This window comes from Crotalus tigris, unplaced genomic scaffold (assembly GCF_016545835.1).
Source record: "Crotalus tigris isolate CLP2741 ecotype Arizona unplaced genomic scaffold, ASM1654583v1 scf7180000017604.1628558, whole genome shotgun sequence".
NCBI classification, from domain to species: Eukaryota; Metazoa; Chordata; class Lepidosauria; order Squamata; family Viperidae; genus Crotalus; species Crotalus tigris.
Window position 1 is genome coordinate 1,539,613 of NW_024096507.1, and position 17,801 is coordinate 1,557,413.

The window sequence follows — 17,801 nt, forward strand, 5'->3', positions numbered from 1 at the left end:
AATTCTCTGCTTTTTCCAGTAAATGCTAGCCTAATCTAAAAGATTAAAGAAAAGATCTGTGCCAACACATACATGCAATAGATTTTCCCCCATTTCTAGACTGATGAATGCAGTTCTTAAATATTTTGTACATGCATCATGCTTTTTTTTTCTTGTTAGCAAGGAAAGGGAGAAAAAAAAGAGTCTCCAAATATAAAACAGTATTTCATCACATGGTTTTACAGTTTGACAACATCGAGAATATGATACAGTATTATTAGGGAAAAAATAAGAATTTGAGAAAGAACTGATTGGAGTGGAATATTATATTTTTTTTGCAGTTAGCAATGAACTTTTTATGCAAGAGAAAATTGACATAGATTCCTTATATAATATAAGTTATTTTGGTTCCATGTTGATAATCTTACAAAACCACCATTAGAGTTGAAGGTCTTAAATAGATTTCAAACTCCTGGCCAGATTTAATTTCTCTGCCTAATTTGCATAAGAGGAACGTTGAGAGGGAACCTGAATTACCATGATATCCTCCCATATCTAGAAAGTATATGCTGGTGCTGACTGTCAGGAGTTTATAAGAGTAACAGTACAACACATATGAGACTATTAGATTGGAGAACAACAATCTAGTGTCAGGTATAACACAATTATGTTTGTTGACATCAATTGTGGCAGTGGGGAAGTTTTTATTTTTACCTCTACTGTGGAGATTAAGAGCTAGAACAGTGATCCTGATTTTCTGTTACCCACCAGTTCAGTATGTGTATGCAAAACAATCTTATTTCACAGGATAAGAAAATGCCATTGTTCACCTGAGATCAACTTAGTATGAGCTCATTAACTCACAGGGAGTTAATAAGCATTACTCACATTACCTTGTTTGAAGATAATGCTTGAATGTGTGCATTATATCTTCTCAAAAGGAAGGCTATCAAAAACATCCTCTACTCTTTACAGTTAATTGCTATTAATTATTTGGATTGAAATTACAATTTAAACATTTGGGGAGGAGAGAATAAATCATGTTCAGGAACAAATTTGAATTTGGCTTGCTTGAACAGATTATAGTTAAAACTAGGTTTTGCTAAAACAAATTATGGTTAGTTGAAAACAAGACAATGATTGTGATCTTTCTTGAAGCATGTTCATAGCAACAATTAGAATTATTCCAAACTAGATACAGTTTTTGAGGTTATTATCTACAATAGAACTTTGTTTTTTTAAATAAATATGATATTGTAGCTCCTTTATTATTTCTTTTCATTTGTTCATTCATAAAACATATGCCAGCTTTTTATGCTCAATCACCTATTTTCTATTTTGGTCAATGTAATTGGAGTAAATCATGTCCTAGTTATGTTCATTGCAGTAGCACAAAATTGATTTACTTTGCTTCATTTTCAGCAGTGTTCCTAATCTAACAACAAAAAGAGAGGCATATGTTGACAGATATCAAAAATCTGTGATTTGCAAGATAAATTGGACTGTGAGCCAAATATTTTTGAATTAATATTTGTAAAAATAACCACCTTATTCATCAACTCATAATTATCACCACTTCAGAGACAAACTGGTGATAGGTTAGGTTTGAGACATGGGAGATATTGAGTTAAGATCTCCACTCAAACTACAATAATGGGATAACTTCACTCAAGATTTAAGAAAGCATAAAATAATATAAACAAATTCCTAAAAATCAGAACTGAAAAGAAATTATTTGGACCTAAGAACCTAATGGCTCCTTGTTTCACTTTTTAGTTTATAATATTCAAATTGTTTTATATCAACATCATTAGGTTTTGTAGCTGTATGTAAAGTTATTGTTGCTGCAAGATTGCTTATTGTGTGTACGATTGCTTAAATCTAAAACTAAAGTGGTCTTGAACCTTTTCAATGCAGTTATTTATTTATTTACTTATATCCCTCCTTTGTTGTTTTTGTAAATAACTCAGGATGACAAATATGTCCAATACGCCTTCCTCCTCATATTGTTCCCACAACAACAACCTTGTGAAGTGAGTTGGGCCAAAAGAAAGAGTGACTAGCCCAAAGTTACCTAGCTGTTTTTCATAGCTAAGGCAAAACTAGAAAAAGAACAAGTTAATAGGTTAGATGGTGATTTCCACCGTCTTATTTCAAAATGTTTTTGAAGGACATTTTTATGAAAAGCTATGCTGCTCCTAATGTTACTTCTTACAAGGTAGCTGTAATTTACAAATAAATTACAGATTTTTTTTTCTTCTTTAAAAGATAAACAGCATGAAATGGAAATCCCATCTCCAACACAGAAAGAAAAAGAGAAAAAGAAACGGCCTATGTCTCAAATCAGTGGAGTAAAAAAGTTGATGCACAGCTCCAGCTTAACAAATTCTAGCATCCCCAAATTTGGAGTCAAAACAGATCAAGAAGATATTCTAGCTAAGGTAAGAGCAATGCTAATTTCTAGCTGATTCAGTATCTGTAACTTAGACCCAAATATAATTACAACACTACATTCACAAATATTTACGTACATTCATTTGTCTATATGAATTTATATGTCATGTGTATAAAATCTCACACACTGATTTTGTACAACTAAATATTCCGATTCAGTTTTTCAGTAGCACATTATTCATTAGAACTGTGTAACTGCAGAAATCAAACAGATTTTTTTAAAAAAACCTATAGAATTTAACAAAAATTCAGATGCCATGTTTGCACCAAATAAAGTAGAAAAAAGGTCTGCAGGAAAAATAATTTATTTTGATTATTTTGAAACTTAAAAGAGTATTCCCAAAACATGTTAGAGTAAGGTAGTGTCATTCTCTGGAGAATTTCCTAATGCTCTTTGCTCTATTAGAGCATCAAGGCAATAGTGAAGTATTTCAGTGCATGCAGTTTGGAGCAACAGTTCTACTTCTTATTTAAAATCTGAAAAATTAGTTGCTAAAATGTAGAATACAAAGAAAGTCAAGAGCAGATGTTTTATGCAAACTCTATTGCAAAGCCAGAGTAACAGTTTCTGGATTTTTTTGTGATTTTACATTAGGAGCTAGAAGATGTAAATAAATGGGGCCTCCAAGTATTTAAAATAGCCGAATTATCTGGGAACCGACCTTTGACAGTCATCATGTATACAATCTTTCAGGTATGTTTAAGAGGAATTTTTTCCCCCTTTTCTAGAGGTTATATAAACAATTACTTTTCTCTACCCACACCAATATCAAACAACACCAGTTCGATTGGAGCAACACAAAAATCATCGGCCACGCTACCATCCACTATGCTGTGGCACTCCACAAGCAATTCCATCACCAGACACATTGACTTAAAATCAGCCTACGAACCCCTCAGAATCCAAATCAACCACACAGCTAACCAGAGACAGCACCAACCCTCAACCAACCCATGCAAGCCCCCCCAACACCAGCAGTTCATCTCCCAATGATCCTGAGCTGATGTAACCTCCCCATCACGACCCATCACAAGATTCACTGATGAGACTCACATCTGACCCATCACAAGACCTCACTTGACACACCCACACCTTATAAACAGAAGAACACTGATACTGACATCCCCTGAAAATATTACCTAGCCTGATAATGAAACTTTTGGAAACCAACCCACAAGTTCAGAGAACGAACCATCACCCTCAGTTACTTTTATTTCTGTAACTGCAGGAACGGGATTTGCTAAAAACATTTAAAATTCCACCGGACATCTTAATAACCTATTTGATGACGCTGGAGGACCATTATCATGCAGATGTGGCGTATCACAACAATATACATGCTTCTGATGTTGTACAGTCAACACATGTGCTTTTATCAACCCCAGCTTTGGAAGTAAGTCTACAATATGTGGGTGAAATTAAAAAACTTACTTGTGAAACCTACTTTCATGTCTCACAATACACTAAGGTGGCTAGCCAAATGGTTAGTTACTGAGAAAATAATTTTAATTTGAAGATATCAACATTTGATACTTTATTATAAAAATATTTGGTAAATTGGACTTTAATCTTTGCTTTTTCAGAAAAAATAACAAGCACTGAAGTGTTTGTACTAGTACAGATCCATACCTAAATGGGTAGAGGACCAATGCAGTTCTGTTTCACTTAAAATGTTTTCTTCATTAGTCATTCTTCTCTGTTCCACTATCTTATTCCTAAATATTTCCTCTTTTTTTCTCTTAGGCTGTTTTCACGGACTTGGAGATTCTAGCTGCTATTTTTGCCAGTGCAATACATGATGTTGACCATCCTGGAGTTTCAAACCAATTTCTTATCAATACAAGTAAGTTAGCTTATTTCTGGCACTACTAATTGTCTGTGTACTTGAGATTCTTTGAACATGCAACAAGAAGGGATTTTTTTTAAAAAAAAATGGTTTTGTATATGTAGAGTTTCTGCATACATCATGTGGCCAGTCATTAAAAGTATATTTCTAGTCCAGCATCTCTTTGTTACAATGGGAAATTGAGGAATGGGTTTTCCTGTTCACTCAGTCAGCTGGACATTCAAGGTTTTTCCATTGTTATTTGTCAATGGATTTCAAGCAACTGGGAAATCTAAGGCAGCTTTCTTGTGATAGATTGTTGGAGGTCCCTGACTTATTCCTCTCGATCAATGTTTCTCAAACTTGGTAGCTCTAAGATATGTGTGGTTACGATGGAATTCTGAGACTTGGAGCCCACAAATCTTAAAGTTGCTGAGTTTGAAAATCACTGCTCTATATTTTTTTCTCTGGTCCATTTATAATCTCTATACTATTAAAACTCTTGTTGTCATGACCTTTACCTAGGTGAAGTAGTGAATCACAGAGAACAATTTTTGAACAAAGTTACCTCAAATGGGCTAACTTACATAACACATCCAAAAGCGGAATCCATGTTTCCCAAAAGAATGAAATTAGGGGAAGTTGTGTCTGCTTCACTGCTACTGGCTGCTGCTACACTGCTGGGCTGCTGCATATGATCTTCTTGTTCAAATTCTGTGGCAGTTTCCCAGCCAGTCTCGCAATCTATCACTCCCTCCCCCACCTACTAGCAAGGAATTGATTTATCATGTGGCTCTTAAGGAAACAAGTGCCTGAAGAAAGGCCTGGATGTTTTTATTGCTTTATGTACCCCTTGCTGTGGCACACAACACGCACGTGTATCTATATTCCATTCAGGAGAATGGACCACTTTGTATGTATATACATAATGGTTCCTTCTTCTATATTTCTTCACAAACCTGTGAAGTAGATGGGAAAGTCACTAAGTGACCTGCTGTGCCTACAGGTGGAGTAGAAACTGGCTCTCTCTGGTGTCAGACAAATACGTTAGCTATTATGTACCTCAGTCCTTGCCCATCCTGTTTTCAGCTATTTCTTATGGTGAAACTAAGTGTAGTCTGTTCCCTCCTTTGGCCACTGGAGATCAGATAGTTCAGTCATGCTCTAACCTTCAGGAGGTCATATGATCCTATTTTAAACTGCTCTGAGGTAAGAATGGCAATGTATAATATTGTAAATAAATAATATAATTATGCAAGGTAGAAATAGAGGGGAAACCTCATGGTGAAGAAATGACACCAAACATCATTGATGTGGCAACAAGGAGTGCGAGAGATAAAGAAATAGAGAATGAAAGGGCTGTATTTCTGCTGAACCACAAGGAAAAGTACAGAATGAGGAAACAAGAAAAGACAGAGGAGGAAAACAAAGATGAACTTCAGAATGTGTGGCAGACATTAATTACTGCAAGAGTTCCTCAGTGTGACTACATCTGCCTTCAACATCAACATTTCAACAGAAAGAGCAAGGCAAAATGCACAACTTGCACAATGTAATATTTCTGCTGATATTGGTACCATGACCAAAGTCTGCACTCACTGTCATAAATTCCTATTCCCTGGAAAAACCACCAGTTTCTGCTATATGAAGGGAAGGGTCAGGATAGGCAATTTGCCTAATGAACCTCTCAATTTATATAGCAATGATAACCTATCGCAAACAGTTTCAGGAAGAACATTAGCTAATACAACTGCCTCTTCCAAATGAACCCTTTGGTGTCCAAAAAAGTCATTTGAGGAATGGATGGAATCCTGTGATTATTTCAAGGGCAAATCCACCATTATATCATTACTGAGTTGGGGGGAATAGATTCTACCCTGGATTCTTTTCCCCTCCCCCATCCAGCTCAGGACTGCACAGTGTCTTCTTCTGGGCCTCTTTCTGGAAAAGCTGTGTGTCACCAAAACTCTTCCAAAACTGTTTCTTCATTTGCACATTCTGTGTCAGAGTTAAAGCTACTCACTTTCCCACAGAACTCCTTGATTCAAGTGAACTCTTTGGATTGCTATCAGATAAACTGGAATTGAAGATCTGCCATCCTTTTAATGAGGAACTTGGATCTTCCAAAGCTTTCCAAAGGAATGTATACGATGATGAAAGAACTCCAAAGGAATCTCACTGTATCAATTATAAACTTTGGTGCATTCAAAAGTGACATTGTCATGATTCCAAGAATTGGAATTTATCAGAAGGTGAAGTTGTCCCTCTTCAGCATACACAGGTTCCAATACAGTCATTCTTGCTCTCACTATATATAAAGCAGAGGGATAAATCATGGAGAATGTGCTGATTTATCTGGAGAAACCAGTATTCTAGCATGGTCAGCTGTATGTCACTTTAAGCCAAGGAAAAGATATGTAAACCAGTATTTTTAAAGCATCCTTCATTAAATGAAAAGCATCTATATTAGCCTTGCTAGACATCTTTCTTCTTTAATAAAATGATATTTTCTTCTTTAATTTTCAAACCAAAACAATAGCAATTTGCATAGGGTCATTCTGTTTTTCTGTTTAGGTAAGGAAATATCTCTGAAAGGATGACCCAACAAGTCATGGGTTGTCTAATTGCACTCTACATCTTATTAATGAGTCTTCTGCCTCCATTAGTGCTCACCACCAAACAATAGAAACAAAAGGAGACAATACTGAAGCTCTGTCAGCTTGGCAGATAACATTTCAGCAGGATAAATGACAATTGTGAAAAATATACTTTCTGAGAAAAACAAATGCATTGTTCTTGAAGAAAGTCTGTTGTCAGATTTGATTTGCAATTAGCCATAGTGGTGTGTTTTTTTTCTAATGTAGATGGATGTTTTGGATGCCTTAATAATATCAAGACCCAGAAATATAACTTGTAAAACAATCAAACAAAAATGCAAATTTTATTAACAGTGCTGTCTTGGGATTTTCTTGCAGATTCTGAACTTGCCTTGATGTATAATGATTCATCAGTCCTGGAAAATCATCATCTAGCTGTTGGGTTCAAATTATTGCAGGAGGAGAATTGTGACATTTTCCAGAACTTGACAAAAAAGCAGAAGCAATCATTGAGGAAGATGGTCATTGACATTGTGAGTTGTTTTTTATTTATTTATTATTTATTTATTATTTTTAATGTATTCTGTTTTTATAGATCCATTTCATGATAAATTTGATATTACTTTCATTTTTCTGTCATCCTATAGCTCAAATGCAAAATGATGCACCACATAATTTTTTTTCTGGGGGGGGGGGGTGAATAGTTTGAAATAACCTGATTTATGCAATTTGTGTTTCCATAAGATCCAGTGCTTTTTTTCTAAAAAAAAAAAAAGGTGCCAGAACTCACACACATCATACAACCCACCTTGCCTACCCTATAAGGTTCCATCCAAAAAAGGTGCCAGAACTCCGTTCTGGGCGTTCTATGAGGAAAAAAAGCCCTGATTAAGATCTATCTATTTGATTAGGATATTTTCTCTGACTGTCTCTTTATTTTCCTTAGCAAGATGTAATAGCTTTAAGATGGAATCAATTATTGTGACCTTTATCTTTTCTTTCTCCTCCAAGGTGCTTGCCACAGACATGTCTAAGCATATGAATCTATTGGCCGATTTGAAAACAATGGTTGAAACCAAGAAAGTGACTAGCTCTGGAGTTCTACTTCTTGATAACTATTCAGATAGGATTCAGGTAAGATACTCTACATTTCAAACAAATTGTCTTCTTTATTCATATCATTACCTTCAGATGACCTGGGTGACTTGACTTTTTGGACTCACTGCCATACTTTTTGCAAAAACGTTATCTTGGTTATGGCTGTTTCTAGGGCATTCTTCCTTGATGAGGTACCTCAGCTTACAGAAGTACTTCACTCTTTCTTGACTCTTCATTTAATGATGCTAAAATTAATTTTCATTCTTAAAACATTTTTAACATTTCCATATACAATGGTACCCACTTCTGCAGTTTGACTTTCAAAATTTCATTTAAATGCTTATGTAGCCTACAGGCCAATCCTAATTTAGACTATTATGTCAGTGTCTGAAGTTTTTTTTCCTGATCTTGAGGGTGGCTAACAGGCTTGATTAATTCCCACATATCTTCATAACTGATTAGTCTTGCACTTACAACATTTTTGGCCTTTTAATATAGGCAAAGCTATAGATGTGAGATAATTGGTAGCTATTAATGTCAGTGTGAAAAACACACAGCATATCATCCTGCTGGTGTTCAGAATAAACCTTGCACTCCATGTATTTTCAAGATTTCTGTTTTCTCACTCACCAATGTGCAAATGGAAAAAAAGCTTTGTGTTAAGTGGAATAACACCACAAGTTTTCTCAATATTTTTTCCTGTTTAATTTAGGTTCTACAAAATATGGTACACTGTGCAGATCTAAGTAATCCAACAAAGCCACTCCAGTTATATCGCCAATGGACAGATAGAATAATGGAAGAGTTCTTTCGTCAGGGAGATCGAGAAAGAGAAAGAGGCATGGAAATAAGTCCCATGTGTGATAAACACAATGCATCTGTAGAAAAATCACAGGTAATCATTTAATTGAAGGATGAAAAATCAGTGTAGATGGTTTAGAGCAGCGGTTCTCAACCTATGGGTTGCGACCTCATTTGGGGTTGATCGACCATTTTTCGGGGGTCGCCCATGCATGCGCTCCGCGCATGGGGCGGCGCGCATGCGCGCCGCACATGGGGGCCCGCCCCCATGCGCGGCGCCACACATGCGCAGAACGTTTGTTTGACGGGGGTCGCTGTCACACAAACGTTGAGAAGCACTGGTTTAGAGAATCCTGTAAGCTCTTGGAAAAAAATAGGCAATAACTGTTGATTGATGTCAGCCATTCAGCATAGCTCAGATCAGGAAACTGACTGTACAGGAAGACAAGAACTAAATTACACTGCTACGCTATATTACAATGCTATACTAATGGAATCTTGCAAGAGTGATTGGACTTTATCTCCCCTCCCTCTTATATCTCAGTGAATCAGAGAGTTTGCCTGAGTTTGTTCCCAATGCTATCTTGTTTCCCATGATTTAAGGAATATTACTTTGCTTGTAACATGGTTTTGTTTATTTCCCTCATATTTACACAAATGGTTGATAAAATAAAGTCTATTAAATAATGAAAAAAATAATTTGGAGTTTTCATTTAAAAGAAAAATAATATAGAAAAGGACTAAATAAAAAGATAGCTTCTTGTGAAGTTAATTTTAATAAATAATGTGATAAACTTAATCCCTTCATTCTTTAGAATAACATCTCCCCTTAATTTTACATTGTAACAGGTGGGTTTTATAGACTACATTGTTCACCCTCTCTGGGAGACCTGGGCAGACCTTGTCCATCCAGATGCCCAAGACATCTTAGATACTTTGGAGGACAATCGTGAATGGTACCAGAGCACAATCCCTCAGAGTCCTTCTCCTGCACCGGATGACCAAGAGGAGGGTAGACAAGGACAAACTGAAAAATTTCAGTTTGAACTAACTTTGGAAGAAGATGGTGAATCAGACACAGAGAAGGACAGTGGAAGTCAAGTGGAAGAAGATACCAGCTGCAGTGACTCCAAGACTCTTTGCACCCAAGACTCAGAGTCCACAGAAATTCCACTTGATGAACAAGTGGGAGAAGAAGTGGTAGAGGAGGAAGAGGAGGAGAATCAGTCAGAACCTTGTGTGCTAGAAGAACAGTCTCCTGACACGTAACAGTATGCTAACTGCATAGTTCTCTATACTCTCTCCTTTTCTGTTTTTAAAAGCTGAAAATGGTTTCCAAAGTGCATATCATACGGCACAACCGTGATCATGCCTCACTGTCATCTGCCAGAGTTGTTTGTTGATCAAAAACTTAGTTCGGCACTCAGGATTAGTGTGACCAGAATTGTTCATCTCCATGGTACCAGAGAATGAAGGAAAACATCTGCAAAGAACAGTTGAATTAAGAGTTCAGCTTGGCTGATATGAGAAACTGACAGTACTCACAGCTGTTTTTCAAAAGGAGGAAAGGCTGGTCCAAAGCTAATGTGAGTGTGTGTGTGTGAGATTGTATGTGTGTTTTGTATTAGGTTTTAATTTCATGAAGAGGCAATTAATAACATACAATTAATGATTAACACCAGAATCTAAAGAAAGTGACCAGCAATTGAATCAAGTTGTCTAGTGGAAAATAAATGCACTCAAATATCGGGATACAACATGAACCAGTAGGAAGATGAAGCTGTGGAAATCACATACTTTTCTAATTTCAAGTCTTCCTGAAACATGACTGAAAAAGGTGTAGCTCAACGGTTGCACTAAAGTCTGCATTTTGTATCATATGTACAACAGAAATCTTTTTGTAGAGTTTACTTTTATTATTAAATGTGTTGGGTTATTATATTTAAAAGAATGCAACACCCTCTGAATTTCATCTGCCAGTGGCTTTTTCTTCCTACCTCTTCTCCTATCCCCAAAAAAGAGTAACTTGCAAGTTTTCAGTACATGTATATGCTACACTGGATAAATTGAATTTTATATTTGTTTGCACTTAGATTTTCATAGCAATTCCTTCAACTGTTATAAAATAGCCTTTTGTTTTATAGACCAATGATACATATATGATGTTCTGTTAATTCTCTCTCTCTCACCCACCCATATACCCAGCCTCTTATTGTAGGAAAACACTTTGTTTTCTGTCTTTTTTCTTTGTAAATGTCCAAAAGCAGCAATATATTATCTGCTATGAGCTCTTTGGCCTCGCAGATAGTCCTGCAGATCCAAGGTTTATGGTTGTGAGTTAATTCTCCTCAACCAAAACAATTATTTTTGAAATCTAGTGGAACACTAGAGTAGCAGTTCCCCAACATTTGGGTTGCAACAATTGAGAAGTGACAGGAATTTGGACCATTAGGATTCTATCTTCCTATAGTAGATGCATTGGGGTTTAGAAGATTGAAATGAATGACAAATTTGGATCTGAGGTTTTCAGATCTATGGCCAGTATAAGTGTGACTTTCTTAGTATTTTATCTGATCACTGAATATTTCCTTTTCCATGAGACAGTTCATTGGAGTGAACAATAGCATTGTAGTAGTCTTCAGCCCCAGTGACTTTACTAGACCAACAAATAAATACTTTGGTTGGAGGCTTACGGGCCACTTTTATTGCACAGTACTTCAGATTATATTTGTGCAAGCAGGTCAGGAATAAACTGTTTCTAAGGAATTTCTTGTTACTTCAAAAAATTTTTGAGTGGGTTTGTGCTATTGTGGGAAATGCACTACCCTACAAAACTGACAAGTTGTGAGAAAAAAAGCATTTTCAAAACAAAGTGTAGACTACCATCCAATGTAGAATTACATGCCATTATGGGATTTACGTATCTAATTTTAAATTTGGCTGTAGGTGTAGCATACAGTTATAATAATGTGTAGGAAATCTATGCACAGTAGCAGATGTTAATGCAGATTGATATCTGTGAGGATTGAAATGGGCCATTCTCACTTGTCCTGTGCTGCCTTTCTCTTGCCAGGTTGCATTAGTAGGCACATTTTCATGCTGCTTTATCAATATGGTACATTTCCATGACCACATAGATCCTCTATATTTGACGTACATTTGCATAAAACAGCTCCTCACTGTATGCAAAAACTTTGCACAGAGTTATTGTAATCCCAGTATTAAACTTTGTTGGACTGGGTGTGAATCATGAGTCCTTGTTTTGCTGAAAACAAAAATACGATTGGATTGGATCGAGCCTAAATTAATAAGGCTTTAGTCCCATTGTAATCGATGGAACTATTCCTTTATTTATTTAGAATTAAGGGTTGTTTTGTATATCAAGTTCTTATGGTAAGCACTGACTAATGAGGATTTTTGAAAAATGTTTTAATATGTTGACTCTTTCTTAGTTCTTAATGCCTTTTGTTAAAAAATACCAACTCGGGAAATGAATGGAAGATTTTCATCAAATTGCTCTTAGCATAAATTCATGGCCTCTCCTTCACTACTTTGACATTTGTACAGTCCCCAAGAGTGCCTGGAATTTTAATGAAAAAAAAGCAATATAAATTCCAAAAATCAAAATGGACATAGAAGGGTAATTTTTTTCTGCACTAATAGTTTAATCAATAAGGTGGAGTGATCTCTGGCTTGGCCAGCAAGTTCTGAGGAAAGAACTGTTAAATACATAAATATCTTTGCTTTCTAACAAGATTTCCCAGCTATTAATTTCAAGAAGGTTTAATTCATTGCTGGATCTTGTTAGAGTGCACACTGTAAGATTAAACTTTCAAAGAAAATGGAGACTGTATTGTGTATTGTGTAAAAATACACCCTTACACATGGACAATCAAATGACAGAAAACATAATTTTTAGAGCCAGGGATTGAATGCACTGTACAATCTTTTCTGTTTTATTCTTTTATTTTATTTTGCCTGAAGTGTGTGATAGCACACCCATGGCTGAAAAAAAATATTAAAAGGTGACTTTACATGTGCTCTCTGTTTTTGCCACAAGTAAAATGCAAAGCATTGGTACAGTTTTGAAAAGGAAAGTGAGAGAATCTGGGAAAGGCAAGAGGAATTTGAGTTTGCATTTTTACTTTAGCTTGCAAGTTACTGTTCTTGGTAATGTTGTGTCTGTTCCTTTTGATTTCTGATTTCATGTCATTGTTTCAAAAAATGTGATCAGATAATATAGGTAGAACAAATCACATTCAAAAGCTTTTTTAAAAAAACTTGAGAATGAAATGAATTTTACAACTTTGTCATTTATTTTACAATGCATTTATTTATTTTTTATTTGTGCCATGCATATTTTTTTCTCACCAAATGACCTTACTTGTAATAAGTCTTGTTTGTCTCTGTTTACAGCTATGTATTTATTGTAATGTATATAGTGTAATGTTAATTGTAAATTATAAGTTCTTATTATAACATCATCCTTGCCAGGATGGTGTTGCTATATTTGGAACTCTTGGTGAGAGAATTAATATTGTGTATACATACTCCCCTTGTACATTTTTCCCTTGTGTAATATATTCTATATCACCTTAGAGCTTGTTTATGGAAGAGTTGAGAAAAATGATAGAATACATAGATATATAAATTAAAAGCTGCAGGTCTTTGGTCCCAGGGCTGTGCCTTAACTTTAAACAAAATTTTCTTCTGTTTTGCTGCATTTGGAAGAAAGGTCGTAGCAAACATGGGCTGGGTGTATCTCTACTATGCTTTTTTTAAAATGGGACTTCAACTGTGTCCCATCTAGGAATGTTCTCTTTTCCACTATTTAGATCCACTGAAGCTGGGTTTTGGGAAGAAGGTTTTTTTTTTTTTTTTTTTTAAAAAGGCAAGATGGCAAGAGACTGTGCAATTGAAACTGCCATCTTGCCTTTTTTGAGACACCATGTGGATGCCCCTGCCAGGCTCTGACCTCTTTTTGGATAAATGCCTTTTCTCTAATGGAATACACATTCCCCTTCAAAGCTTTTCTTGAGGGATTCTTCACCTTTCTTAGAGAAAGTAAAGGAAAAAAAAATGTCGCCGCCACTTAAACAAAAAGAATGAGCACTAATCAATGGCAGCTACTGCTTTCAAGCCCCACTGTAACAAGGAAGTTACTTCTGTCCATACCAAGGCAAATTCATATAGGCAGATTATACCCATTATCTTTAATACAGTGGCTCTCTAGATTAGACCTGTATTGATATTGTGCTGTAAAACAGGACCTATTCCCTTCTATAAGGCTTTCAGGCAGCCAAAGCTTACTTCTGTATGAATGAATGTGCATCATATGAATGCATCAGGAACGTCTGTAGCTTTCCTACATCATTGAAACACTACCGTTTGTTTTAGGCAAAATCAACAATGGCCTGAAGTATGTCTCGCTGCTGCTCTTGGACATGAAGCTTTGTAGTTCAGATACCTCATCTCTATTCTACCCGCACCCAGCCCATGTAGCATGTGATTGCTTGGTGAAAGGAGAAATTCTTTTTCAAGAAAAACAGAGCCGCCTCCTTGACACAAACTGTAGATTTTAGCAGCCCTGGCCCAAAGGAATACGATTGCTTTTGTTTTTCACAATATAAAAGGGACACTATTACAACAGAATTCCTGAACAATATTTTAGTTGTTTTCAGTTGGTTTTGTTTCCTTTGGGTATGTCTTTAGAGTGACAGAGTATGCGAACATTGCAAATAATTCAATGATTTCTTAGCCTCTCTTACAGCCTATGGAATAGTACTGTATGTCAGATACCTTCATATGAAATTTTTATATGCAATGGAAATAAAAGCATGGGTTGATTCTGCCTAGATAATTTCATTTGACTATCTTTTTGCAAGTAGATTTATCTAACAATTTGTTGTTGTTGTTAATTGCGAAGTCGAGTCCGACCCATCGCGACCCCATGGACAATGTTCCTCCAGGTCTTCCTGTCCTCTACCATCTTCTGGAGTCCATTTAAGTTCACACCTACTCTAACAATTATTGTCCCATAAACAAAAAGGCTGGTCTAGAAGGTGAAAAAGAAGAATGGAAGTTGGATGATGTTATGATTGAACGTACAAACAATTGTAGAGGGAACTCATTTGAAGTAAATAGTAAAAGGAGTAAAATCCAACATTGTCTTACTAAGTGAAAAATGTAAGGTAGGAAATGTATACTTTTTTAAATAAAACTGCTGCAGAACAAAATATTTAAAATTTAATCTTAGATAGCCAACAAATTTTTTCTATGTTGCCTTATCACTAAGAATCTGGAAAAGGTTTCAAGAAATGTATGGGAATGGTAAATTAGCAAAATCAGTTGTCCTACAGTCTGTGCAATTCTGAATCTATCTTATCATTTCTAATGTACCTATAGATAATACATAGAATCTAGAGTTAGGCATCCTGAAACCAACATAATTTACATTAATCATAATTAACAGTCCCACTAATCTTTGTAATCCTAAATTCTGATTTCAGTTTCTCAATGACATTTTGTTTCCATCCAAAAATACATGTAACTGGATTCCATTGACTAGTCAGTTTGTCAAGAGATAGATAGATAGATAGATAGATAGATAGATAGATAGATAGATAGATAGATAGATAGATAGATAGATAGATAGATGGGTGGGTGGGTGACATGTTTGCACACATAATTCAGACAAGGATGTTTAGCTGAGTTTTGTTTGTGCTTCAAAAGAAGGCAAGATTAGTACTTAAACGGGAGACTATCATGGTATATCAAGCAATATTGGGAAGTTGAAAACCATTATGGAAAAAATGGTGACAAGCCATTTCCATGTTCTTGCCAAGGAAACTTACACAGACATGAAACTGTCATCAAGACTGAAGTGTGAATCAGAGAAAACTCATTTTTTTTAATCCAACTATTATTTCTTGATGACAGATTATTGTTCTTAACTGTTAACTTTCCCTCGGAAAATGGGGCGGCAATGTGTGGACCTCAAAATATCTGAACTTCCCTCCCTTTTGGTTGTGCTAGGAATTATAGTTCAGCAACATCTGGGAAGCTGTACGATGCCTATCCATCACTCACCCATGGTAGGACATGTACTTCAGAACACCTTTTGAGTCCAAACATAGCCAGATTTAATATTCCAAGTTTTAATGCACACTTCTGTATCAGATAAACTAAAATTGAGGTTATTAGTTTTTTCCCCCAATGTAAATAGGAACCTCACAGGAGGTGTTTTCAAAAACACAAAGTGTGAGATGATTTAACTTTCCTTCTTCCCCTATTGTACTCCCAAATCCTGTGGTTCCCATTTTATATATGTTGCCACTTTAACAATGCCTGTGGTGGAGAGATTATAAATTATAATCTAAATTATAACCCTGTTGCAATACCAATTATTGTGTTACACTCAAGAGGAAAAAAATGTACTTGGAAGACACCTCAGTTTTCTTTCTACAAATCTTGTTTATAAGAACAGAGGCTTGTTTTAAAGTTTAAGTCTGTTTGTACCATTCTGTGAAATGGTATCCCTTCCAAACAATTGCCTTCCCATCTGCAAATGTATTGGGCATTTCAAAGGCTGCTTTTAATTAGGCTATTTCAAAGCCTGATATCGTGTGTGTGTGTGTGTGTGTGTGTGTGTGTGTGTGTGTGTGTGTGTGTGTGTGTGGAGTGTTGGTGCAAGAAAGGAAGTGAAAAATGAGATTGTGTGTGAGAGAGTAAGAGAATAAGCTGAATATATGCCAGAGAATGGAGTGTGTATTTGGGAGATGATCAAGGATATGGCATTGGTATGTGAGAGAAGAAAGTGCTGAAGAAAACAAAATAAAAGAGTAAAGTTTGAGAAAAAATGCATGACCAAAAGGGTTTATAGAATATGTTCGGAAAGGAACCATAGAATATATCCTCACTGAAGTGCCTATCATTGGATCTATTCTTGCACTCTGTTTGCATGCAAATCAGCACATAGGCACCTTGGATGGAAAATGTTTCCCCAGCAATTATACTATTCTGCTATGTAACAACTCTAGGAAATGAGGTTAGTTTTATTGTTCTTGCAATAAAGCAGTGGAAACTTCTTAGAAAATAAACAGGCTACAACATGCCAGAAAAGTGTATAAAGGTAGCTGAATAAGGAAAGTTTGATGGAAAGAAGATATGAAAGATACTGTGTATGAGAAAAGAATTTGTAAGTGCTACAAGAATGCTGAGAGAAAGCTATTACAAAATGTATGCAGTGAAAAATAGAATTACAAAATATGATTAAGAACAAAGAAAAGGGAAGAATAAAAGAAAATACTACACGGTTTTGATTAAAATGTATAACATTTTTGGAAATAAATGAAGGCAACTAAACAAAGAACCTCCAGGAAAAGAATGGAACTAAGATAAAAGTGGTATAATTATTTGGGTTGAAACAGGAAGTGAGAGAATGCTGGAAGTTCGACTTCCGAAATATGCACGAGTATATGAGAAAGGTATGAAAAAGTAGAATGAAAGGGAATGTTATAAATATTAACGTTCAAAAGAAAAATAGATGAAAAGGAAATTACTGCTGTTGGAATGTTGAAAAATGGAAAGGTTATAGTGCAGAAATGTCACTGAAAAAGCATTAAAATCTGAAAATGATTTGCTTATAGAATGACTTTGCAACTTGTTTACTGTATATGAGGACCGTATTTGCACTTGAATAGAAAACTGTCACCCCTATACATAAGGAAGGACAGCAAATGTAAATTGTTAAGTGTGTGGGCAAAGATTATTGTTGTTGTTGTTGTTGTTGCAGAATTTTGACTGAAAAGGTTCAAGGGATGACAAAGAGCAAAATCTGGAAAGTGCAATATGATTTTATTCCAGCCAGGACAGAAAAACTAATTGGTCCTTGAGAAATACATGTCTGAAAAAGAAAGAGAAAATGTATGATAATCCAGTACTGGTAGTCCTTGACTTATGATCACAACTGGGACCGGAATTTTTATTGTTAAGTAAGAGAATTGTTAAATGAGTCACACCCTGTTTTATGACCTTTTTAGCCATG

At 35.6% G+C, this 17,801-nt stretch overlaps 1 protein-coding gene across 15 annotated transcripts in view; it reads left to right on the plus strand.

Moving 5' to 3' along the window:
• The window catches only part of PDE4D (phosphodiesterase 4D), a 693,804-nt gene extending 679,194 nt beyond the window's left edge, over nucleotides 1-14,610 (plus strand). For all 15 annotated transcript variants that reach the window (XM_039320056.1, XM_039320050.1, XM_039320117.1 and 12 more), the window contains 8 exons: nucleotides 2,248-2,420; nucleotides 3,029-3,127; nucleotides 3,663-3,827; nucleotides 4,178-4,277; nucleotides 7,235-7,389; nucleotides 7,868-7,990; nucleotides 8,667-8,849; nucleotides 9,605-14,610. In XM_039320056.1, coding sequence (XP_039175990.1) covers nucleotides 2,248-2,420; nucleotides 3,029-3,127; nucleotides 3,663-3,827; nucleotides 4,178-4,277; nucleotides 7,235-7,389; nucleotides 7,868-7,990; nucleotides 8,667-8,849; nucleotides 9,605-10,024 — 1,418 coding nt within the window. In that variant the 3' untranslated portion in view covers nucleotides 10,025-14,610. The remainder of the gene's footprint in view (nucleotides 1-2,247; nucleotides 2,421-3,028; nucleotides 3,128-3,662; nucleotides 3,828-4,177; nucleotides 4,278-7,234; nucleotides 7,390-7,867; nucleotides 7,991-8,666; nucleotides 8,850-9,604) is intronic.
• The last annotated feature ends 3,191 nt before the right edge of the window (nucleotides 14,611-17,801 follow it).